Source organism: Pelodiscus sinensis, chromosome 10, assembly GCF_052426305.1.
Source record: "Pelodiscus sinensis isolate ZL-2025 chromosome 10, ASM5242630v1, whole genome shotgun sequence".
Taxonomy (NCBI): Eukaryota; Metazoa; Chordata; order Testudines; family Trionychidae; genus Pelodiscus; species Pelodiscus sinensis.
This window is the reverse complement of record NC_143061.1, coordinates 23,383,267-23,407,951: the sequence shown is the minus strand read 5'-3', so window position 1 is coordinate 23,407,951 and position 24,685 is coordinate 23,383,267. Positions and strand designations below refer to the sequence as shown.

Sequence of the window (24,685 nt, the reverse complement as noted above, 5' to 3'; positions counted from 1 at the left end):
CAGCAACAATACTCATTGCAGCACAGGTAGGCTCAGCTGAGTTGGCACTGGGTCCTTTGCCACGCTGTGTGGTGCCATATTTGAATAGGCAACTTTAAGCCAGTAGCCTTAGCACTGAAACAGTGCTTACTGGGAACTGCTGGAGTGTAGACAGTGCCAGAGGTGCCCAAAGCATCTTATGTGATAAGCTGCAGAATTCTTGGCACCAACACGACTGTTTGGCAGTCAGCTGATGTCTGTGAGGTGAGGAAGCTGGTTTTTTTTTTCCTGATTTAAATTAAGAATGTTAAGGACTAGTCGACTAGTCGATTCCATGCACCCCCTGCTGCCAAAGGGAGAGGGAGGACAGGGAGTACTCCTGGGCTCTGTGTGGTGCTGCCCCTTTGAAATGCTGCCTTGGCGTTTCAAAGCAGCAGCGCTGCATGGAACTGCATTTCAAAGGGGGCAGCCCACATGGAGCCCAGGGTCAGCTGGGGACTCTATTGGTTTGTGCCCACAAAAACTCATGATACCATCTACATGTTTTGTTAATCTTTAAGGTGCTACTAGACTATTTGTTGTTTTTTAAGTTTTTCCTAGTAAATCAATAGATATTTAACATCCTTAATTTAAATCCTTTGTGGACTTAGGCAATCTTTGTCTTGAGGATTCCTGACCTGGATCAGAAGCAGGTCTGAGGGACTTCTCCACTAGAATTATCTTGAGACTTGGGTCTCTGTTCTTTCATGACATAGCCTTAAGCTTACTACAGTGGATATATTTTGGAGGGAGGATGGACTTCCCCAAACAATGAACACATTGATAATGGCTATCAGAGATAAGGGTGGCCTCTCTACAAATAACGAGTAGTCCTGTGGCACCTTGGAAACTGACAACAATATATATACTTGTTAGTCTCTAAGCTGCCACAGGACTACTCCTTTTTAAAGTTACAGACTAACATGGCTACCCCTCACAGATTTCTCAGCAAGTAGTACATCTCTTAAAACCTGGAGAGTCAGGCAGAATATAAATTGCTTACCTAATGGACAGAAAAAGCGGGAAAAGAAAAACCTTTAAAAAGAGATAGAAATGTAGCCGTGTTAGTCTGGTCTAGCTAAAACAAAAAACAGGACTATGTAGCAATTTAAAGACTAATAAGATGGTTTATTAGGTGATAAGCTTTCGTGGGCCAGACCCACTTCCTCAGATCAAAAAGTGGAAGAAAATTGGCATGACCATACATACAAAAGGATACAATCAAAAAAATTAACACATATGAAAAGGACAAATCAAATTTCAGAACAGAGGGGGGATGAAAGGGGGAGGTAAATGTCTGTGAGCTAATGATATTAGAGGTGATAATTGGGAAAGCTATCTTTGTAATGGGTAAGGTAATTAGTGTCTTTGTTAAGACCTAGGAGTAAAGTGTCAAAGTTAAGCATGAATGACAGTTCAGAGGATTCTCTTTCAAGTCTGGTGTTAAACTGTCTTTGAAGCAGGATGCAGGTAATCAAGTCGTTGAGACAATGCCCTTTCTGGTGAAATGGCAAGAAACAGTTTTTTCTTTGTGATCCTGTCTAATATCTGTTTTGTGGGCATTAATCCTTTGGACAAATGTCTGAGACGTTTGTCCAATGTACATAGCAGATGGACACTTTCGGCACGATAGCATAAATTATATTTCTGCATGAGCAGGAATATGTGTTCTTAATCTTATAACTCAATTGGTTAGGTCCAATAATGGTATCAGCAGAGTGAATATGTGGACAAAGCTGGCAACGGGGTTTGCGCAACCCAGCATGACACCTCTCCCACAGATAACAGGAACATACAGAGGAGCATAAGCACATAGCCAAAGGGGTATCATCATGGCTGCAGCAGGAGCAGGAGCAGGAGCAGGAGCAGGAGCAGGAGCAGGAGCAGGAGCGCTGTCAGGACATCACCGATGATGCCTGACTACTACACTGGTGACTGACTGCTGGTCTTCAGAAGGACATCAAATAGCATATACCTGACACAAAGTCTACCATCTACCAAATTTCAAGTCCCTGCTCCAACGTGAGTAAGTACTGACACTTCTCAAAGAAAAGGTTACCAATTTTTTTTTTAATGTAGGAAAAATAACATTTTCCCTAGCCAGAAATGGCTAAATAGTTTTCATGAAATTAAAAAAAAATTAACCTGAATGGTTAAAGTTTGGCAAATATGTAAGCAACTGAAAACAATCTTACATTGAAAAGTGGCAAGCAACTTTAATAAAAGGCAGTGCTACCACCTATGGCAATATTGCATTTAAAATACATTTTGAATTTTGACTAAATAAAGGACACATATTAATGCTCCAAGACTCAGGAATGAGACTCAGGGATGTATGGCTTGCTATAAAAGCTCCACAACAAATCTTCCCTAGTACATTTGCAGCACATCTACAATTCCAGGTATCAGTTGTGCAGATTTATATGCAAGCTATTCTTTAGCAACTGTGAGTAATCCCACTGACTTCCTTGCAGGATCAGCACCCAAGTCTCTATTCTTTCTACTTTTTATTTAATACTAGTTTAAAAATACTGCCCAGACCAAACTGTGTTATAGTTTAGTCATAAAACTTATATTACATTTTATTTAAGGGTGTGTCTACACAGCATTCTTAGCTCAAAATAAGATATGCAATTTGCACTAAAAACATAAGAACATAAGAATGGCCGTACTGGGTCAGACCAAAGATCCATCTAGCCCAGTAGCCTGTCTGCCAACAGTGGCCAGCATCAGGTGCCCCAGAAGGGGTGTACCGAAGACAATGATCAAGCGATTTGTCTCCTGCCATCCTTCTACAGCCTCTGAAAAACAGAGGCCAGGGACACCATTTCTATCCCCTGGCTAATAGCCTTACATGGACCTAATCTCCATGAAATTATCTAGCTTCTCTTTAAACTTTGTTATGGTCCTAGCCTTCACAGCCTCCTCTGGCAAGGAGTTCCACAGACTGACTCTGCGCTGTGTGAAGAAGAACTTTCTTTTCTTAGTTTTAAACCTGCTACCCATTAATTTCATTTGGTCTCCTCTAGTTCTTCTATTATGGGAACTAATAAATAACTTTTCTTTATTCACCCTGTCCGCATCACTCATGATTTTATATACTTCTATCATATCCCCTCTTAGTCTCCTCTTTTCTAAACTGAAAAGTCCCAGTCGCTTTAACCTCTCTTCATATGGGACCCGTTCCAAACCCCTAATCATTTTAGTTGCCCTTTTCTGAACCCTTTCTAAGGCCAAAATATCTTTTTTGAGGTGAGGAGACCACATCTGTACACAGTATACAAGATGTGGGCGTACCATAGTTTTATACAGGGGCAGTAAGATATTCTGTGTCTTATTTTCTATCCCTTTCTTAATAATTCCTAACATCCTATTTGCCTTTTTGACCACTGCTGCACACACTGTGTGGATGTTTTCAGAGAATTATCCACGATAACTCCAAGATCTCTTTCCTGATTTGTTGTAGCCAAATTAGCCCCCATCATACTGTACATATAGTTGGGGTTATTTTTTCCAACGTGCATTACTTTACACTTGTCAACATTAAAATTCATTTGCCATTTTCTTGCCCAATCACTCAGTTTGGTGAGATCTTTTTGAAGTTCTTCACAGTCTGCTTCTGTCTTGACTATCTTAAACAGTTTAGTATCATCCGCAAACTTTACTACCTCACTGCTTACCTCTTTGTCCAGATCATTTATGAAGAAGTTGAACAGGATTGATCCCAGGACCGACCCTTGGGGGACACCACTAGTTACCCCTCTCCGTTCTGAAAATTTACCATTTATTCCTACCCTTTGTTTCCTGTCTTTTAACCAGTTCTCAATCCATGAAAGGACCTTCCCTCTTATCCCATGGCCATGTAATTTACACAAGAGCTTTTGGTGAGGGACCTTGTCAAAGGCTTTCTGAAAATCTAAGTATACTATATCTACTGGATCCCCCTTGTCCGCATGTTTGTTAACCCCTTCAAAGAACTCTAATAGATTAGTAAGACAGGATTTGCCTTTACAGAAACAATGTTGACTTTTGTCCAACAAATTATGTTCTTCTACATGCCTCACAATTTTATTATTTACTATTGTTTTGACTAATTTGCCTGGTACTGAAGTTAGACTTACCGGTTTGTAATTGCCAGGATCGCCTCTAGAGCCCTTTTTAAATATTGGTGTTACGTTAGCTACCTTCCAGTCATTAGGTACGGAAGCCGATTTAAAGGATAGGTTACAAACCACAGATAATAGTTCAGCAATTTCCCATTTGAGTTCTTTCAGAACCCTGGGGTGAATGCCATCTGGTCCCAGTGATTTGTTAATATTAAGTTTTTCTATTTGTTCCAAAACCTCCTCTAATGACACTTCAATCCAGGACAGCTCCTCAGATTCATCACCCACAAATAGCTATGCAAATTGCGTATATTATTTTGATTCTTTTTCGAAATAAGTTATTTTGAAATTTGGTGCATCTACATAGCGCCAAGTTTCAAAATAAAACACTATTTTGAGACATCCCTTATCTCTCATGCAACAAGGTTTACAGGGATGCCAAAATAGCATGTCTGCTATATTTTGCAATAGTGGACACATTCAAAAGACGCGGCGTAGCTATATTGGGATACCTCTGGTATCCTGAAATAGCACTGCAGTGTAGACGTACCCTTACTAGGAAAATATCACTGAAGCTTGATATGCACTGTATCTTTACTATGTATTTTAGAAATGTGAATCTGTCTGTCTATCTCTCTGTGAGACCATTTGTTCAAGAACTGCTCCTAAACAATAAACCTAGGACCACCAAATTTGGTATGCTGCTTCCTCTTATGATTCAAAGGAAAGTTAGAATAATGAGGTATGTGAGGAATTTGATTGTTCCTCATAGAATGGAAAGGGAGGGGGTCTGACAGCAGGCAAGCAAGAGGTCGGAGATGGGGACCAGGATAGCTATAACTCTATTGGGCCAGCTGAGGGCAGAGTTGGAGAAAGGGACTTCTAACTACTATTTATTTCAGAGTATGTGTCTGTCTGTTCCCCATCCAGGGGACATGCACCCTGTACCCACTGGAGCTTCAGTAGCCGTGCAAAGGTGCTTCTCACCTGGCCCCAAACAACTGCAGTGAGACAGGGCTGGGGTTGTCCTTTCTCTCTAGGGCAACATGCATACTGAACCCCAGCCTCACCCTAGAACAATGATTTCAATAAAAACAACAACAAAACTTATTTGAGTTAGGGACCTGAACGATGCAAGGTAAATCTTCTACTATTTCATATTAATGATACCTGTAAAACTTTAGCATTTGGTTGAAGAGGTTTAATAATCAGCTGCTTTCCTGATGTATAGAGAATCTTTTCTGAATCGGGGCCCCATGCTACTGAGTAAACTGGTGTTCCTGTAGAAAGATAAAAGAAATTGTATCTTACAAAGATATTTGAAAAAAACTTGCAGAAATTATTAAAGGCATTTGAAATGATTAATAAAATAAAATGTTGCTCTAGCATTTAGAATTTGGAGTTTTGAGAGACAAAACTGAGCTGTTTTAATACTGCTAACAGAAATAATTTCAAGTGAATTACTTAACACCTTATTGATATTGAAGAACAGCTGTGGTGCTAAACAGCACAATTTAACAAAGCAAATCTACCTGCTCTTCTTAGTGATTCTACTGGGTAGCTACAGGAGTGAAGATTAATCCAACAGGTTAACTCTTACAAGTCTTTAAAGATTAAAGCAGGGACTGTATAAAAGACTGACATTTCTCAAATTTTTCTTTCCAGCCAGCAGCTTGTCTCATCCCTGTGCTCCCATCAATTGTGCAAATTACAGCCATGGGGAAAGGTTACATGTGACTGCTATCGGGTTGGTGCCAGAGAGAGAAAACTGTTCCCCCAGCTAAGAGGAGTGGGAGCAAGCATATCATCCTCTGTCCCCTACACTAACTTAACTACTGCTCTCGCCACATTTTGAGTCTTCCACTACTAGCACACCTCCTGACAGTTGTCCTGCCCAGGATTTGAGTAAAGAAAACCGCTGAAGAGACCTGCACTCTGGTCAAATGGGCTCTCATTATTGGCAGCAGTGGGGTGTCAGCGAGGCCATAGCAGCTGTGGGTGCATGAGGTGTTCCAGTTTGAAATTTTCTGGGGGGAGATCAGCTGGCCCCTCATACGCTCTGCCATATTGACAAACAGGTAGATTTCCAGAATGGCTTAGTCCAATATAGGTAAAAGGCCAGAGCTGTATCCCATGCAATATGTGAAGGCATCTCTGGAGCTTGGGACACAAGACTATCAGGAAGATGTCGTGGCCCATGGGGAAAGTGTCCACCATCTTAGGAAGAAAGGCTGTACCTTGTCCTAATAGAAGAAAGTGTACAGTGGCCATTCTGTCATAGAAGAAGACTATGTGAACCTAGACTGGGGGGACGAAAGATGTAAATAGCCACCTGGAGTACCCTGAACAAGAAGTGCTCTAGGTTCTGGTTCTTCAGGTGAAGCAGATAATTCAGGACCGATTGGATTGGAGCATCCAACAAGGAGATGCCACAATCAGCTATCCAATGTGAAAAATATGTCCATTTTGTCAGGTAATTCTGACTGGTCAAAGGTTTCCTGCTCTTGAGGAGGACCTAGCAGATGACCTCTGAATATGTTTGTTACTTGGGATTCAGCCATGCAGTATCTACACTGAGATGGAAAAACATGAGTTTGGGGTTCAGGAGGTGACCGTGGTCCTAAGATGGTTGGTCCAGCAGTGGCCACAGAGAGAGCCCCTCCAGACTCTACAGAGTACAATATACCAATGTTGCCAGGGCCAAAGTGGTTGGTCATAATGACCGCAGCCTTGTTCCTCTGGATTGTCTGTAGGACACTGTTGATTAACAGGATTGGGGTAAATGCATATAGTATATCTGAACATGACAAAAGGGAGGTGTTGGATAGGCAGCATGGGCCCAAGCATGTCTGGAATAGAACTAAGGGCATCAGTGATTATGCCTGGTTACAGACAGATCCACTTGGGAAGCACCCCATTTTTGTGAACATGGCACATGGACAGCAGGAACATGATATGACTGCACCTGGGATCTGGAGCTTCCTTTGACCAGTCAGTTGTTCAGATATGGGAAGATATGGACACCTTGATGCCAGAGGTAAATCACCAATAACAACAAGCATTTGGTGAAAGCCCTGGGAGTTGTCGATAGGGCAAATGGAAGGAGCACAGACTGATAGCGCTGTTTACCTATCATAAAGTGAAGGAAGTGCCTGTGGCTCTTGAAGATGGAAATATGGAAGTACATGTCCTGAATATCAAGGAAAGTATTCTAGTCTCTGGGATCCAGAGAGGGGACAAATGAGGAAGGTTCAGCAGGGCTGCCATTTCCCGGTCTGACTACCAGCAGTCGCATGCCAGGGAGTAGTCTCTGGACTCTTCCCTTGACAGAGTCTGGTGCTGTTGGAATTGGGACCCAGTAACACTAATTGCAGGCTTATCCCCTAGAGTGGGGAGTTATGGAGGCCTGGGTGGCTGTCACCAGGAGAGTCATTTTCTCTTGTGCAGTTCACAGGCACACCAGTATGGAGAGCACCTCCTGTGGCTCAGGAGTCCGCCTATGTCCAGAAAGGCAGGCGGGGAACAAGTTGGGGTTCTCCATTCTACCTGAGCTGGACTGAGAGCTGCCCAATGTGGGTCAATACCTGCCTATAGATTTAACCTGATGTTTTCAGGATGAGGTTACAGCTGTCTACTTCAGCTTCTTTGCAAGAGTCAGAGAGGGGAAGCACTGCTGGATGGGGGCCAATACTGCAGGGGCACTGAGCACCAAGGCAGATCAATATACCAGTGCCAGAGTGTGGGCTGACTCCGTAAGGAGGGCACAAAGTCAAATGTCCTGCCTGCTCCTTTTAGATCCTTGGTTTAGAGGAATTACAAATTTTGCATCTGTTGCTGATGTGAGCTTCAGACAGTGTAAACAACAGACAGTGTAAGCAAGCACGTACAACCACTACGGAATGGACATGAGCAAGCACTTGAAAAAGAACCATCAAGATTGGAACAAGGCTAACCAGAGAAATATCCTAATTGAATTATTATATCCCATGCCCTCCCTTCTGAAGCCTCATAATTTGTCAGTACTTGTCATATATTTAAAAATCAGACTGTAAATCATAATGGGTAAGGACTTAATTAGTCCATAAAGTATGATGTATAAAAATGTGATTAAAAAACAGTAACAGTTCAATTTTCACAACCATTTAACTGTTGGCCTTTGATAAGACTGCTTTCAAGGGTGCCATTTAAAGCTAAAAGTAGCATGGACACTTAAATACTTGAAATTGAATTAAGATCAATAATTCATTCCGCATAAGCCAACGTACAGCAGTCACATGACAACTACTTTCATCTACTACTAATCTGGTGGAGTGAACCACAGACCTATTCATGAAAAGCTCTGTATTCCATTATTACTAATATCCTGGTGCACCTGCATTGATCTTTATCAAATGTTTAAACATATTTCGAGGCTGCAATCAGCTACAGTGCATTTAACTAAAACTCAGTTTTACCAAACAGAAAAATGAAAGAATGCCACATTTGCTTTTGAAAGCTGAATTGGTAAATGGACTAATTATTTCACCACTGATTCCCCCTCCCCCCTGAAGTTTGAAGGAAGGTCCATTATTCTACTTCTTCATGTTTCTGACCCAGAATCTGAGAGATTCACTTTTACTTCAGGATTGTACCTGAATTTTTATTTACATCTAAGTATCAAATTATCAAATAAAATAAGACAATGTGAGCAAAACAAGATAGCATGATTGTTAAAATGTAACTTAACTGTTCATACTAGCACTCCCACCTTTTTTCCATGAGTAACAGTGCAAAACTGTGAAAGTGAAGAAAGAAGGGTGAAATTTTCAAAAGAATTTTAGGCATTGAGTGACTTAGAGCCTGAAGTTGCTTTTGAAAATTTTACCCATAATATCTGGAGGGTTCTTTTATATCGTAGCATTAAGCAGCCTTCAGATTTTTTTCTTCTCTACAAAAAATGCTTTTACCCCTGCATTTCCCTGCTCCATTTCTGCTGCTCTTCCTCAGTGTTTGAATAGAAATGCTGTCCAATAAATCCTTCTGCTGCAAGTCTGATAGTAAAGCGGTGGAGTAGTATCAGAAAGACCCATAACTTAGAGAAATGTACCTAAAATGACATTTTTATGTTTAGTGAATAGGAAAGAAATGGAGAGGCAAAGAAAGTCCCTGCTTCCCTTCCCGCCTACCTGGGCCACTAGTGGGCCTCTTAACACTCCAAGAGTAGGGGTATGGACTGGTGTCCTAGTCCCTGGAAAGAAAAGTGTGGAACCCACCATACCAGCATTGGCCAATTTGCCACAAGTGAAACTGCCAAAGGATCAAAGAATGACAAAAAAGATGATCAAGGATATGGAACAGCTTTTGTACAAGGAGAGAGTAAAAATACTGTGGCTGTCAGCTCAGAAAAGAAACAACTAAGGGGAGAGGATATGATAAAGGTCTATACAGCCAGAAATAGCATAGGGGAAAGTCCTATTTATCCTTTCACACAATACAAAATCCAGGGGTTCCCTGGATAAAATTAATAGGCAGTAGGGTTTAAAACAAGTACTGTAGTACTACTTTTTCACACAATACACAATTAACATATGGAACTCATTGTCATGGAATGTTGTGGTGGACACATGTATACTAGGTTGAAGAAAGAAATAGATAATCTCATAAATATAGGGTCATCAATGACTATTAGCCAAGACTGTCAGAGAGGTAACTTCATACTCAGGAGAATCTTAAACCTCTGGCTTCCAGAAGCCAGGAGGGGAAGACAAGAATGGGATCACTCCAAATGCCCCGTTGTATACACTCTCCCTTAAGCACTTGTACTGGCCATTTTTAGAGTCAGGATGCTGGACTAGGTAGATATTATATCAGTTATGATAAACTGAATGATCAAATTTAACACAATGAACATACTATAATTACTTACTGAATGTTTTAATTAGTTTAAGCTAACAAGTGCCCAATCAAGTCTGTGCGAACAGAGTCAGGTTTTAATCAATTTACAATATTCTACTGGGACCTGATTCTGTAAATCGGAATCCATGGCTTGCTGGATCTAGCCCTAGATCAAACACAAACTGAAAGCAGGAGTAAAAGAAAGATTGAGTGTCATTCACTGGCACCCAATTCTACTCTCAGACACACATGTAGCTCTCAACAAAGTCAATGGAAGTAGAACATGCATATCTCAGAGCAGAATTTGGCTCTTGCTTTGCAAGCTTTGTAACCCTGAATATATTTGACTTGAAAACATACAAACATGAAAAAGTGACATCTGACATTTTTGCATGATAACAGTTAAGAAACAGGGAATATTAGTATAAATTGCAAACTAATTTATAAAAATAGATGTCAAAAGGATTGTTGGCTTATCTTACTTTTTGCACTATAAACGTGAAAAACATTATATTTGAGCTATGAACTTCCTTAAAACAACTGAAATACGTTTTTTTTTGCCTCCACTCCTGTGGTTTAAAATGCCTTCGGCAGGTTGAAAGGATTTAGATAATTTGTTTGAGAGAGAGATAAGGGTCTGACATTTAACCCAACCCCAGGTGCATGTGGTTTCTTTAAAAATGTCAAAAGATCACATGATCTCAATGTACAAAGTCTGAAAAACAAAACTTAGTTGGGTGTCTTAACTGAAATAGACTACAAATGCAAGAAATTCCAAATATAAAATCAGCAACATTTTATAGAAATTAGAAAGGGAAATATTTTAAGAAATATTTATAAAAATAATTGTGCAGCTCGTCTCACTAGCACTTTTACACAGTATTGTTTTAAGGTAAGTTTTAAATATCCAGAAGTTCAAAGCTTAGTTTACAAAGCCAAACTCAAAAGTAGGTCTTTCTGTATGGCCCCAGTTCAGCAAAGTACTTCAGCATGCAAGTAGTCTGACTTCATTAGATTTGCTTCCTTGGCTTAACCTAGGCATGGGTTAAGTACTTTGCTGAAGGACAGTTTGTAACAGTATAAATCAGGGGATCTGTATACATAAAATATACTAGAACATATGTTAAAAACATTTTATTACAGTAGTCACATATTACACTTTTGTCTTATTTCATGTGTGAAAATTTGCATGAAAATAATGGCAAAATATGGTTCTGTCATTAAGTTACACCATATTTTTATATACCTCCTTTCCAGAGTACGGTTAATAATATATAGAAACATCGCAATTTCAGGAGTGGTGAGAGAAATGGGATAAAAACATTCAAAATTTAAAAAGTACCTAGGTAAGAAAAGCTGGTTATATGCTTACTCTTCTCTGAAATGGAAAGAGACTGAAATATAATACAAAGTCACTTGTAATAAGCCTTCACTGGGTTCTGCTCTCTAAATATACTTTAAAAATTTATGAAGCTCCTAGGTAGTAATAATATAATTTTGGTATTTCTTAAGGGAAAAATACAAATTATATTTCACATTTTTTCCTCCAGCTTCACATTTCAGCTGAAGTCCTGGTTGCGAGTGAATCTCCAATTCCAGCAGTCGTTTATTCCCCCCACCTCCATCCAAAGAATAGTGCCTCTGCTTTTGAGAATAGTTCCTAAGACCCACCAACTGGCTCTTCCTCCGTGCCAGACAGTGAGGCTGTGTCTACATTGGCATGATTTTGCGCAAAAGTACTAGCTTTTGTGCAAAAACATGCTGCCTGTCTACACTGGCGGGGAGTTCTTGTGCAAGAACACTGACGTTCTAATGTGTGAAATCAGTGCTTCTTGCGCAAGAACTATGATACTCCTGCTCAGGAATAAGCCCTCTTGCTCAACTGTTCTTGCGCAAGAGGCCAGTGTAGATAGGCAACATGAATTTCTTGCGCAAGAAAGCCCGATGGCTAAAATGGCCATCGGAGCTTTCTTGCGCAAGAGAGCATCTATACTGGCATGGATGCTTTTGCGCAAAAGCACATGCCAGTGTAGACACTCTCTTGCACAAATACTTTAATGCAAAAACTCTTCCGTTAAAAGTATTTGCGCAAAATCTTGCCAATGTAGACGTAGCCTGAGGGTATGTCTACAAAACAGCGTTATTTCAGAATAATGTAAGTTATTCTCAAATAATATAGTGCACGTCTACACAGCAAGCCGTTATTTCAAAATAATGGCACACTGGAGGACTTCTTACTCTGACTCCTGTAACCCTCATTTCACAAGGAGTAAGGGAAGTTGAATGAAGAGTGTTCTTCCTTCGACTTCATGCTGTACAGACAGCACCAAAAGCTGAATTAAGCTATTTCAGCTTCAGCTACATATTTGACGTAGCTAAAGTTGCATAGCTTAATTAGAGTTTTTCCCTGCTGCATAGACATGCCCTGAGAGTTTGGGGAAGGAGATAGTAGCTCTCACAAATCAGTCACTCCAGCCCTCACCCTAGAACATAAAATGATCTTACATCATGGGCTAGAGTCAGAAAATAAGTGAATATAGGGAAAGGGATAAACTGGTAAAAAATACTTTATTTTCCCCAATAAAATAATAATAAATTATAGTGTATCTGGGATTAAAATTAGCCTAACCTCTTTTTAAACATCATCATTATTTTATGGTTGTAATTTACTAATATCTAGAATTTGGTCTAACAGTTTGAGTTTTTTTACTTTCTGGGCAAGGCTCGCCTGTTACCTCTTACTTTTGAGAAAGGAGAAGATGAAGGAAGTTACAAAGAGGTGTTGGGGGAAGGGAAGGAGGGGTGAGCAACTGTTCATTCTTGCTATGAGGGTGAAGAGTAGAAAAGTCCACACATTGTATCACGGGTTTATTTGTAAGTTTTGTTTCTGACATACATGTATCCAGGTTAAACTAGATGATAACATTTTTTATATTTTCCATAACCAAAACATATTTTACAATCAATAATATGCTGGAGGAACTGAGGGAAAAAAATAAAACCACTTTTTAATATTAAGGCCACAATAAAGTCTTCTCTTCGGGGTCAAACCGCAATTACATTTTGGGTAATGCTGTTAAAAAAATTAATATTTTTATACTGGAAAAATATTGTAACTGGAATTCTTCAGGATGTGTGGCCCCAGCTGTATTCCATGAGAGGTATACATGCATTCCAGGCATCTAAGCTAGATAATTTTAGCAAACAGTGTCTAATTAACTGTGCCTTTGCTTTTCTCATGCTCTGTGCTGAAAGTATAAAAGGGGACAGATTGATGCCTCTCTTGTTCTTCCTCTTACCATGAATCAGAGCTTATCTGAAGCAGAAGGGAAGGAGGGCAGGTAATGGACTACAACTAGGGACCACATATCATGAGGAATTCCAGTTATGAAGGACGAGTAACTTTCTTTTCTTGTACAAGTATGGCCCCAGTGGGTGTGTCTACCCTACACGCTTCTTTTGAAACAAGCTATTTCAGAATAATAACTCCCAAAATATCTATTTTAAAACAGTGCATCCACACTACAAATGCCCATTGAAATAGTGCAGAGCTATTGAATTAGCACATCCACACTGATTGGAAGCTGAATCGCATTTAAGGCCCCCCAGAAGCACTCCGGGAAGGGCATCAGGACAGTAGTCACTCCTAGAGCTGCTGCCTGAGGCTATCAGAGGCTCTTGCTTAAAGGGACTCCCCTCTACAGCTGTATCTCAGGTTCTTCACCTTTGCCTACCTCCTTGAGGGACAGCAAACTCATCTTACTGCATGCTCTGGTTGACCTTACAGACATGGAACCAGACCTCCTGCAAAGCGCTTAATGGCTGTTAGACCTCATGCTGCACGCTCCTCCCGGTGCAGTTACTGCAGGCTGTCCATGTGGCACTGAAGGACCAGGATACGCAGTTCACTGCAGGGCACCTTCTCACCTTGTTCTACCTGTTGCTCATGCAGCACAATCTTTCCCACCCTTCCCTACACACCATGCACCGCTACTTCTGGCGCTGGGACACCAGTTCCAACTGGTGGGACCACATGTGATGGAGCGGTGGGATAACCAGCAATGCCCCCAGAACTTTCACATGCGGAAGGACACCTTCCTGGAGATGTGTGAGTGGCTTACCCCTTCCCCCTGGCAACAGAACATTCACACATGACCCATCATTCCCCTCCAGAAGCAGGTCACCATCGCTATTTGGAAGCTCGACATACCGGATAGCTATCACTCTATTAGAAACCAGTTCAGTGTGGGGAGATAGATCGTCGGGGCTGTGCTCATGCAGGTTTGACTCTCGTATTATTATGTTAGGAGGGTAGTGAACTACTGGAATGGAGTTTCCAGGGGGTGGAGGGACTCTCTCTTCCAGGACATTTTACAATCTGCCTTCACAAAGCCCTGAAGGGATGGGGTAAGTTCGAGTTGCTCCTGCTGTGGATGAAGGGGCTTGGGCTCGAGGAATTCCCAAGGGCTCTGGCAACTCTGTGATTCTCTGTTTGTATATTTCTACAGGTGGTAAGAGCTATCAACACCATCCTGCTGCATAGTGTCGTGGACCATCCTGTGTGACGTGGACCCCATCATCGCCAGCTTTGCTGCCATGGGCTTCCCCAACATTGACGGCACCCATATCCCCATCTGGGCCCCCAACCAGGCCTCCAATTACATCAACTTGAAGGGGTACTTTTCAATGGTCCTGCAGGCCCTTGTGGACCACTGAGACCAGTTCACCAACATCAGTGTTGAGTGGTCAGGGAAGGCACATGACACCAGTGTCTTCAGGAACTCCAGCCTTTTCCAGAAGATGCATGCTGGCACTTTTTCCCAACCGCACCATCAGGATCGGGGACTTGAACATGCTGACTATGTCTATGCTGCAGCCTTCCTTGTGGAAAAGCTTATGCAAATGAAGCTTGGCGTGGAGTATTCCACGCTTCATTTGCATAATTAATAAGCAGCTGCTTTTGCGCAAGAGGCTTTAGCACAAAAAAGAGTAGCATAGATGGCTCCTTTTCGAGCAAAACCCCCTTCTTGTGCAAGGGCTCTAGAACGCAAGAGGGGGTTTTTGCGCAAAAAGGAGCCATCTACACGGCTTTTTTGCACAAAAGCCTCTTGCGCAAATGAAGCACGGCCGATATTCCACGCCGAGCTTCACTTGCATAAGCTTTTCTGCAAGAAGGCTATAGTGTAGATGTAGCCCAAGAGGTGCATTGTGGGGGATGCAACCTACCCTTGGCTCCCATGGCTGATGAAGCCCTGCCCGGGACACCTGGACCCCCGGAAGGAATGTTTCAACAGCAGGCTCAGCAGGGCCCGGATCACTGTAGAGGGCACCTTCGGCTGTTTGAAGGGGAGGACCCGCTGTGTCCTCACCTGGAGGGATCTTGGTGAGCAGAACGTCCCCCAGGTGGTGGTGGCCTGCTGTGTCCTACAGAACTTGAGTGAGAACATGAGGGAGACGTTCTTGCCAGGGTGGGAGGCATAGGCAGAGCAGCTCACAAGGGTCTCTGAGCAGTCGCACATTGCTGCCATCCAGAAGTCCCATCAGGGAGCTACGCACATTCGGGAGGCCCTGAGGGAGAGTTTCAGCCAAGGCCAGATGTGACACCCTCCCCACAAGGGTCCTCCAGCATTGCCTCCTGTGCCTTTTCTCCCACACTCCTCCCTTCCCACCTTTACCTCCCCCATCCATCCCCTAAAGAAACAATAAACCAGACTTTATGTTCTGAAAGAATAAACTGTTTTTTTTATTTGGGATATATATAACTGGGGAGAGATGGGAACAAGAACCTGGGAGGGGGGAGGAGAGAAGAGATAGGGGGATGTGGGGCACAGTGATGGGGCTGGGACTGGTGCCTGCATCGGGTGGTCCCACCATCTCATATGTGAGGGTCCTCAGTGGCCAAAGTGGATGCTAGGAGGAGAAGCTGGGGGGAGGGGAGAGGGAAGAAGCAGGAGCATCTTAGAAAGGAGTGGGTATGCGGTGGCAGCTGCTGGACTGCTCAATGGCGGCAAGCAGACGGTCGATGGTGGTGATATATATAGGGCACGTGCTCTCGGCCTGCTGCAACAACTCCTTACAGGCAGTGCAGCACAGCTCTAAGTCAGCATCCAACCTCCGGTCCTGCCATTCCAGAGACTGCTGTAGGGCACAAAGGCAGGCAGTATGTTTCCGCTCAAGGTCTTCCTAGGGTTGCTGGCACTTGCAGGTCTCGCAGAATTGGGAGGCTGGCATGGGAGGTGTGACTTGCACCCCACTCACAGCTGATCCAGCTGTGAAGGAAAACAAAAAAGTCAGTCATCCCCGGAGACACGATGCATGAAACGTAGCCTTAATGTGTTAGGTGACACTGAAAGGTCTCGGTTCAGATGAAGGCGATGTTCTTTAAGAACGGCCAGCTATGACCTAGACAGTGGGCATTTTCCTGCAGGGGCACAGGGAGCCTTGCTACCACTTATGCCCCAGGAACCAGCAGACATAGGAAGGTGCTGGCCAGGCCAGGAGCCTGTGGGTGGGAGGGGAGGACAGGGTGGCTCACCTTTCCTCTGTGGTGTGCACATGCTGGATCTGGCAGTGGATGCCTCCCAAAGGGAGAGGATTTCTATCCCTAGCCACTGGAGGAGAGGGGTGGAGGGTGCTGAGAGAGGTGTGTATGAGCAGCAAATGCCATCGGGCTGAATCTGGTGCTTGAGAGGGCACGGAGACGGACGTCAACTCCAGGAGGCCCTGTATCGTGGAGGGGACAGACGCCTGAGTAAATGCCACATGGCTGCGTGGGTACGGCACCAGTACCGCCAAGTGGGGGGGCTGGCAAGGAGCTGAGCTGCACCAAAGATCGAGCGCGGCCCAAAACTTACCGGGACTGGCGAACCGGCATCGAGAAAGGTGCCGTGATAGCAATCGGTACTGACCCCACATGGGGTGGTCCCGACGCATGGGTTGCCTTAGCATGCAGACTTGGGCCATGCTTGGGCGAAGTCGTAAGCAGTAGAGCCCCTAGCGAGGGGGATCTCGACCCTTCCGTCTCAACCGACGATGGAGGGGAGGTCGTGAGATTAATGAGGTCCTGTGCCGCTTCAAAAGTGTCCGGCATGGATGGTCGGTGCGAAGGGAGGCGACCGGGGCTATCGGGGTCTCCCCGCCGACTGCGGTGGGCCACAGGCGATGTGTGCACCGGTGAGCCGGCATCGCCGTGCCTGACCGAGGCCGACTTCTTTGCCGGGGACCGTCCATGGGACTTATTCACCCTCTTGGATGGGGGAGAATGAGACCGGTGCCGAGACTTCGACACCGACGCACGGTGCCGGCGAGGGGCCTCACGCGTGGAAGGCGGTGCACTGCGCACCGTAGGCTGTTCCGGCGGCACCGGTTGTAGCGCTGTCTCCATGAGGAGAAGCTTTAGGTGGGAAACTCTTTCTTTCCTCGTGCGGGGCTTAAAAGGAGCTCATGAGGGATCAGATGGCCTGCCTGCAGTCCCTCAAACAGAATCTCGAAGACAAGCACCATGAGAAGGCCACCCACAAGGAGGAGCACCAGGTTGACTGGGAGCAGAGAAAGGCTGCCTGGCACAAGCTGGTGCACCAGTACAACACCATGTTTTCTACCCTCACCTTGGAGCTCATAACATGGTGCATGAAGTGGGCCACCAGCCACCTCTCTGCCCACTCCATGGCTTCCCCTCCATGGCTCCCCAGGGGCTGTTAGGGCCCCAAAACTTGGGGTGGTGGGATCTCTGCCCTACTCTGGCAGAGAAATAATAGAATCATAGAATAATAGGACTGGAAGGGACCTCAAGAGGTCATCGAGTCCAGCCCCCCACCCTCAAGGCAGGACCAAGCTCCACCTACACCATCCCTGACAGATGTCTATCTAACCTGTTCTTAAATATCTCCAGAGAGGGAGATTCCACCACCTCCCATGGCAATTTATTCCAATATTTGACCACCCTGACAGTTAGGAATTTTTTCCTAATGTCCAATCTAAACCTCCCCTGCTGCACTTTAAGCCCATTACTCCTTGTCCTGTCCTCAGAAACCAAGAGGAACAAATTTTCTCCTTCCTCCTTGTGACACCCTTTTAGATATTTGAAAACCGCTATCATGTCCCCCCCTTAATCTTCTTTTTTCCAAACTAAACAAGCCCAGTTCATGAAGCCTGGCTTCATAGGTCATGTTCTCTAAACCTTTAATCAGTCTTGTCGCTCTTCTCTGTACCCTTTCCAATTTCTCCATATCTTTCTTGAAATGTGGCGCCCAGAACTGGACACAGTACTCCAGCTGAGGCCTAACTAGTGCAGAGTAGAGCGGCAGAATGACTTCACGAGTTTTGCTTACAACACACCTGTTGATACAACCTAGAATCATATTTGCTTTTTTTGCAACAGCATCACACTGTTGACTCATATTCAACTTGTGGTCCACTATGACCCCTAGATGACTTTCCGCCATGCTCCTTCCTAGACAGTCGCTTCCCATCTTGTATGTATGGAACTGATTGTTCCTTCCTAAGTGGAGCACTTTGCATTTCTCTTTATTAAACCTCATCTGACCATTTCTCTAACTTGCTACGGTCATTTTGAATTATGTCCCTATCCTCCAAAGAAGTTGCAACCCCACCCAGTTTGGTATCATCTGCAAACTTAATAAGCGTACTCTCTATCCCAATATCTACATCACTGATGAAGATATTGAACAGTACGGGTCCCAAAACAGACCCTTGAGGAACTCCACTTGTTATCCCTTTCCAGCAGGATTTAGAACCGTTAACAACAACTCTCTGACTACGGTTATCCAGCCAATTATGCACCCACCTTATCGTGGCCCTATCTAAGTTATATTTGCCTAGTTTATCAATAAGAATATCATGCGAGACCATATCAAATGCCTTACTAAAGTCTAGGTATATGACATCCACCGCTTCTCCCTTATCCACAAGGCGTGTTAATCCTATCAAAGAAAGCTATCAGATTAGTTTGGCATGACTTGTTCTTCACAAACCCATGCTGGCTATTCCCTATCACTTTATTACCTTCCAAGTGTTTGCATATGATTTCCTTAATTACCTGCTCCATTATCTTCCCTGGGACAGACATTAAACTGACCGGTCTGTAGTTTCCTGGGTTGTTCTTATTCCCACAATATTTACCCTTTTCCAGTCTTCTGGAATCTCCCCTGTCTGCCATGATTTTTCAAAGATCATAGCTAAAGGCTCAGATACCTCCTCTATCAGCTCCTTGAGTATCCTGGGATGCATTTCATCAGGACCTGGTGACTTGCTGACATCTAACTTTCCTAAGTGATTTTTAACTTGTTCTTTGTGTATCCTATCTTCTAAACTTACCCTCTCTCTGCTTGTATTCACTACGTTAGGCACACCTCCAGACTTCTCGGTGAAGACCGAAACAAAGAAGTCATTGAGCATCTCTGCCATTTCCAAGTTTCCTGTTACTGCTTCTCCCTCCTCATTAAGCAGTGGGCCTACCCTGTCCTTGGTCTTCCTCTTGCTTTTAATGTATTTATAAAAGGTCTTCTTGATTCCCTTTATACCTGTAGCTAGTTTGAGCTCATTTTGTGCCTTTGCCTTTCTAATCTTGCCCCTGCATTCCCCTGTTGCTTGCCTATATTCATCCTTTGTTATTTGTCCTAGTTTCCATTTTTTATATGACTCCTTTTTTATTTTGAGATCATGCAAGATCTCCTTGTTAAGCCAAGCTGGTCTTTTGCCATATTTTCTGTCTTTCCTACACAGCGGAATTGTTTGCTTTTGGGCCCTTAACAACGTTCCTTTGAAATACTTCCAACTCTCCTCAGTTGTTTTTCCCTTCGGTCTTGCTTCCCATGGGACCTTACCTACAAGTTCTCTGAGCTTATCAAAATCTGCCTTCCTGAAATCCTTTACCTCAATTGTGCTGGTCTCCCTTCTACCTTTCCTTAAGATCATGAACTCTATTATTTCATGATCACTGTCCCTTATACTGTTGAGAACTTGAAAGTGGAGGACTAGTTCCTCCCTATTTGTTAAAACCAAATCCAGAACAGCTTCTCCTCTGGTAGCTTTTTCAACCTTCTGAGACAGAAAGTTGTCTCCAATGCAGTCCAGAAACTTATTGGATAGCCTGTGCCCCGCTGTATTAGTTTCCCAACATATGTCTGGATAGTTGAAGTCCCCCATCACCACCAAATCTTGGGCTTTGGATAGTTTTGTTAATTGTTTAAAAAAGGCCTCATCCACCTCTTCCACCTGGCTAGGTGGCCTGTAGTAGACTCCTAGCATGATATCACCCTTATTTTTTACCCCTTTTAGCTTAACCCAGAGACTCTCTACACAGCTATCTCCTACGTTCATCTCCACTTCAGTCCAAGTGTGTACATTTTTAATATACAAGGCAACCCCTCCTCCCTTTTTTCCCTGTCTGTCCTTCCTGAGCAAGCCATACCCTTCCATACCAACATTCCAATTAGAAACAGTAGCGACTCATTGTCTCTTCCTCTGCTCAGTGTAGGACACAGAGCCCAGGTGATGGCTTAGTTCTTTCTAAATAAAATATTAAGCAAGAACTGATATCTAAGTTATGTAGATGCTGTTTCTCCACACTTGAATGTGGTTTGGGAAAAATATAGATAAGTAAATAATCCGATTAAAGTAAAACCCAAGGCACCACTTTAGACAGAAATAATGAGCATAGTCTTAAATCAACATGTCCTTGAAGAACGGTGTACACAGACAATGTGCTATTAAGGCCTGCAGCTCACTAACTCTTCTTAAGGATGTTATAGACACAAGGAAGGCCATTTTCTGAGAGGAGAGCCGTGAACATGCTGCTATCTACTCAAACAAAGGGTCCATCAGTGCTCCCAGGACTGTATTAAGGTCCCACAATGGCACTTTTTCCTTCACCAGTGGAAAAAAAATAGCTAATACTCTTTAAAAATTGCATATGCTTTAATTTCCCTTAATTGCACAGTTAAGATCACCACCAAGTGAACCTTCAGGAAGCTCAGCAGCAGCAAATAATTCAAAATGTCCTGAACCTGTGCGAATGTTGGTTAAATTTACTTTGCCGTTGCCCAAATAAAAAACTAGGTCCAGTTTGGCAAGTAGATTGGCACTGTGGCTGGTATTCTGATACTAAGCAGAGTATGTTTAACTGCTTCAGAGCACTCAGCTCCTTTCTGTCTAGCCATGAAGCATCTATGGAGTAAGGTGCAGACTGCTCATCGCCAGATGAACTGCCTGGCCATGATGTTGAATGAGTATGTTGGGGGGTGGAGGTCAGAAAATCAATACTGCCTCAACGATGGTCGTGCAATCAGAATCCGTCTGCTATGATCTAATATGAGCTTGATGCCAAAACTTCATTGCTTCCTGAAAAAGCATGTTGGAGAAGGCACCCCTCCCCTCGCTACCATAATATATTGCAGTGGTATTGTGCCGGAGAATCCCCCAGATGTCATCTCAAAAAGTCAGAAAAGAAGGAGGGATTATTTGACAAAAGCTAAAAATCAGAATAATTCCTCCTTTGTGCCTCTTTCTAGGGAAATCTTACTGCCTCACAGAAGGTGGACTGATGGAAATATCACTGAGGGCAATATTCTTGTTTCTGTTGGTTCTTCAAATGCCATTTCTTGTAGCCTGGGTATAAATCCTCAATAAGCATCAAGTGGTATGGGAGTCCCTGAAAGACTATTGGCTCAAACCATGTTATTAATTTTCTGAGAATAGCAGGTGACCATGAAATGGCAAGCCTTCCATGCATTGTTGTATCTCAGGAGCTATAATAGGTTTTTTTTTAAAACCTGGAAATTCATCTCATTGTTACAGCTGAGGCCATGAGCTTGGACAAAGCATTCACTATATCCAAGCAGATGTAAGGATGTTTGGGCCACTAAACAGCCTTTTGTAACGAAGGCCTTGAACTCCTCTGTTGAGGATTCTGGCAACTTGTCCAAAAATATGTATGCAATGTCTCAGTCCACAAAATCCTATTTCGATAACAGAGCTTGCTAGTTTGAATGCACATATGCAAGAAGTTGAACTGCTCTTTCTCCCTATCAACTCTAACTTTTTAGAGACTCTTTGCATAGGTGTAAATCCTTGCTTCATTCACTCATTTGCTACTATAACAAACAGGGAATTGGGAGCTGGATGAGAGGGGGAAAAAATTCTGAAGCTCTATACAAGCATATAGTATTTTTTTGTTAGTGTACTTTTCTGTGGGTGTTAATGAAGGTATGGCATTCCATAGGGATTTAGCAGACTCTAGTATCTGTGGATTCACTCTGAGAAACCTGCTAACTGGCCACTCCATTTTATTTATTTACCGGCTCCACAGCCATGAAGCCTCGTGGCTCCCATTGGCTCTGGTTCGCTGTTTGCAGCCAAGGGGAGCCACAGGAAGTGACATGGGCCGGGCCACTGCTTCCCGCAGCTCCCCTTGGCTACAAAAGGTGAACCGAAGCTAATGGGAGCCATGCAGCTCCATGGCTGCAGAACCAGTAAACAAACAAACCAGAGTGACCAGTTAGCAGGTTTCTCAAGAGTGGATCTGTGGACCACTTTGACAAACACTGATTTACGGGGAGTGCAACTCTCCAAGGAGGTAATTGATGGAGGATAGTCTACAATTTGTTTGTGTTTTCCTATATAAACTGGGCCTGAACTTATCAATTACATCTGAACCGATCCTGAAATGACCTGAAATCTTCTGGCACCAAAGAGGAGGACTGTGGTATTGCTGCATCATCCACTGATGAGGAAGAAGATCTAGTTGGGACCAATGGAATGTCTTAAAGAACAACATCTGATGAACCTAAAGATTCAGGCTGTCCTATTACAGGGCAATCCCCCTCTGCTGGTAGCTGCAGGACTGGTGATTCCAGTGGGAATGCTACTGGAGATACAGATAATCTTGCCCCACTGTGAGGTGGAGGGAGTCCCAAGTCTTGGCAAGGCAACTGCCAGAGGAGTGAGATCATTATGTATCTTTTTTTCCCGTTCTCAGTTGGGAGCCACATCTGTAAGGGCTTTTTTTTTTTTTTTTTTTTTTTCCTCTCCTCACTTGGGAGCCAGGTTAGTGAACAATGGGGTTTTTTTTGGTTTTGCTTCTCACTTGTGTGTAGCTCCCAGTTAATTTTTCTGTGGCTCGATAGTTCCAAACCCAAATAAGGTTCCCCACTCCTGCAGATGACCAGGACTTTGTTAAATGAGAGACATTCCAGGGATTCTGCAGAGGCTGCAGCAGACAAGGATATGGCATTGGGATCCAGAAAGAATTAGGACAGGGTCCCGTGTCTACTGTACTGACTACGATTTCTGCTGTGTCTTGATGACCTTCAAGATTAAGAGAGATGGGGAAGGGAGGGAGATTTCTCACAGTCGAGCTCAGAGGTTTTTTTCAAAATAGCTTGATGGCAGTGGTGAGGTCACTACTCCTAATGGGACTACCAACTATCCAATGTCATCTACAGCCCAACCTAATGATGCGATCAGTACCAAAGGAAGAGTTAACAGTACTGGCACCTGCCTTGCCCATATACTGGGTCCTGAAAGAGGTCCTGATACTGATAAAAAAGTTGGTAGTAGTGTCAGTGTGTCAGCAAGGCACTAGAACTGAAGATTCTATGCATGTCAGAGGTGCTCTCAGTGAAAGAAAATAAATGTCTTACACTTTAGGACATGCAAATATTCAAGTTATAAGTTTGCAATTCACTTCATTAAAAGTAGGCTGAAAGAATGTGAGAAAATATTAACATTTTGATTTCTGTAATGACCAATTCTTAAAGATAAACTTTTCAAACTATAGTCACTGACCTATTGTTACAATTTGAATTGACAACTTTGGTAGCTGATATATTCTCTGAAATATGTTTTGGATAAGGATTCATATGCAAACATAGAATCAGTACTCACCAACCAAAAGCCTAGTTTTCATATTAAATAGACTTTCAAAGAAGTCTTGTCTCTCAAAGAACAATGTCTGATCTAACTTGCAGTGAAGTCAACAGAAATATTCCCTTTGATTTTAATGGAAGTTGAGTCAAGCCCTATTATCTTAATCCAAGCAACTACTGCCAGATTTAGGGGAAAGCACTAGGAGAGATTATATATAGCAGAAATTAAACATGTGAAATGCTTTAAGGAAAGATATTTACTTACCTTGTTGTGCTAAAGTGGATCTCAGCATTCCACTTTTAGACCAGATTTTTATTTGTCCATCTTCACCAACTGTAAACCACAGAAAGTCATCAAATTTCTTTCAAAATTCAGAAAGTTTAAACTATATGACAGGTTTATACTTAGGAATACCTTGGGTTAATATTTATTTATTTTAGGGCTGTGGAATTGCAATTAACTCACACAATTAACTCAAAAATGAATCCCAATTAATCAGTTTTAATCACATTGTTAAAACAATAGAATACCAATTGAAATGTATTACATATTTTGGATGTTTTTCTACATTTTCAAATATATTGATTTCAATTACAACATTGAATACAATGTGTATACTGTTAACTTTATATTTTTAATTACAAATATTTGCATTGAAAAAAGGATAATAAAAGAAATAGTATTTTGCAGTTCACCTCAGACATGTACTATAGTGCAATCTGTTTATTGTGAAAGTATAACTTACAAATGTAGATTTATTTTTGTTACATAACAGCACTAAAAAACAAAATGCAGAAATT

The 24,685-nt window shown here is 42.9% G+C and overlaps 1 protein-coding gene across 5 annotated transcripts in view; it reads right to left on the bottom strand.

Annotated features, from left to right (window-relative positions):
* IFT80 (intraflagellar transport 80) overlaps positions 1-24,685 on the bottom strand; it is a 160,310-nt gene that overhangs the window by 82,958 nt on the left and 52,667 nt on the right. For 4 of the 5 annotated variants that reach the window (XM_089780798.1, XM_075937828.2, XM_089780799.1 and 1 more), the window contains 2 exons: positions 24,150-24,218; positions 5,295-5,404 (listed from right to left, as the gene is read on the bottom strand). In XM_089780798.1, the coding sequence (XP_089636924.1) occupies positions 5,295-5,404; positions 24,150-24,218 (179 nt within the window). The remainder of the gene's footprint in view (positions 1-5,294; positions 5,405-24,149; positions 24,219-24,685) is intronic. The other variant, XM_089780800.1, reaches the window with a different exon arrangement.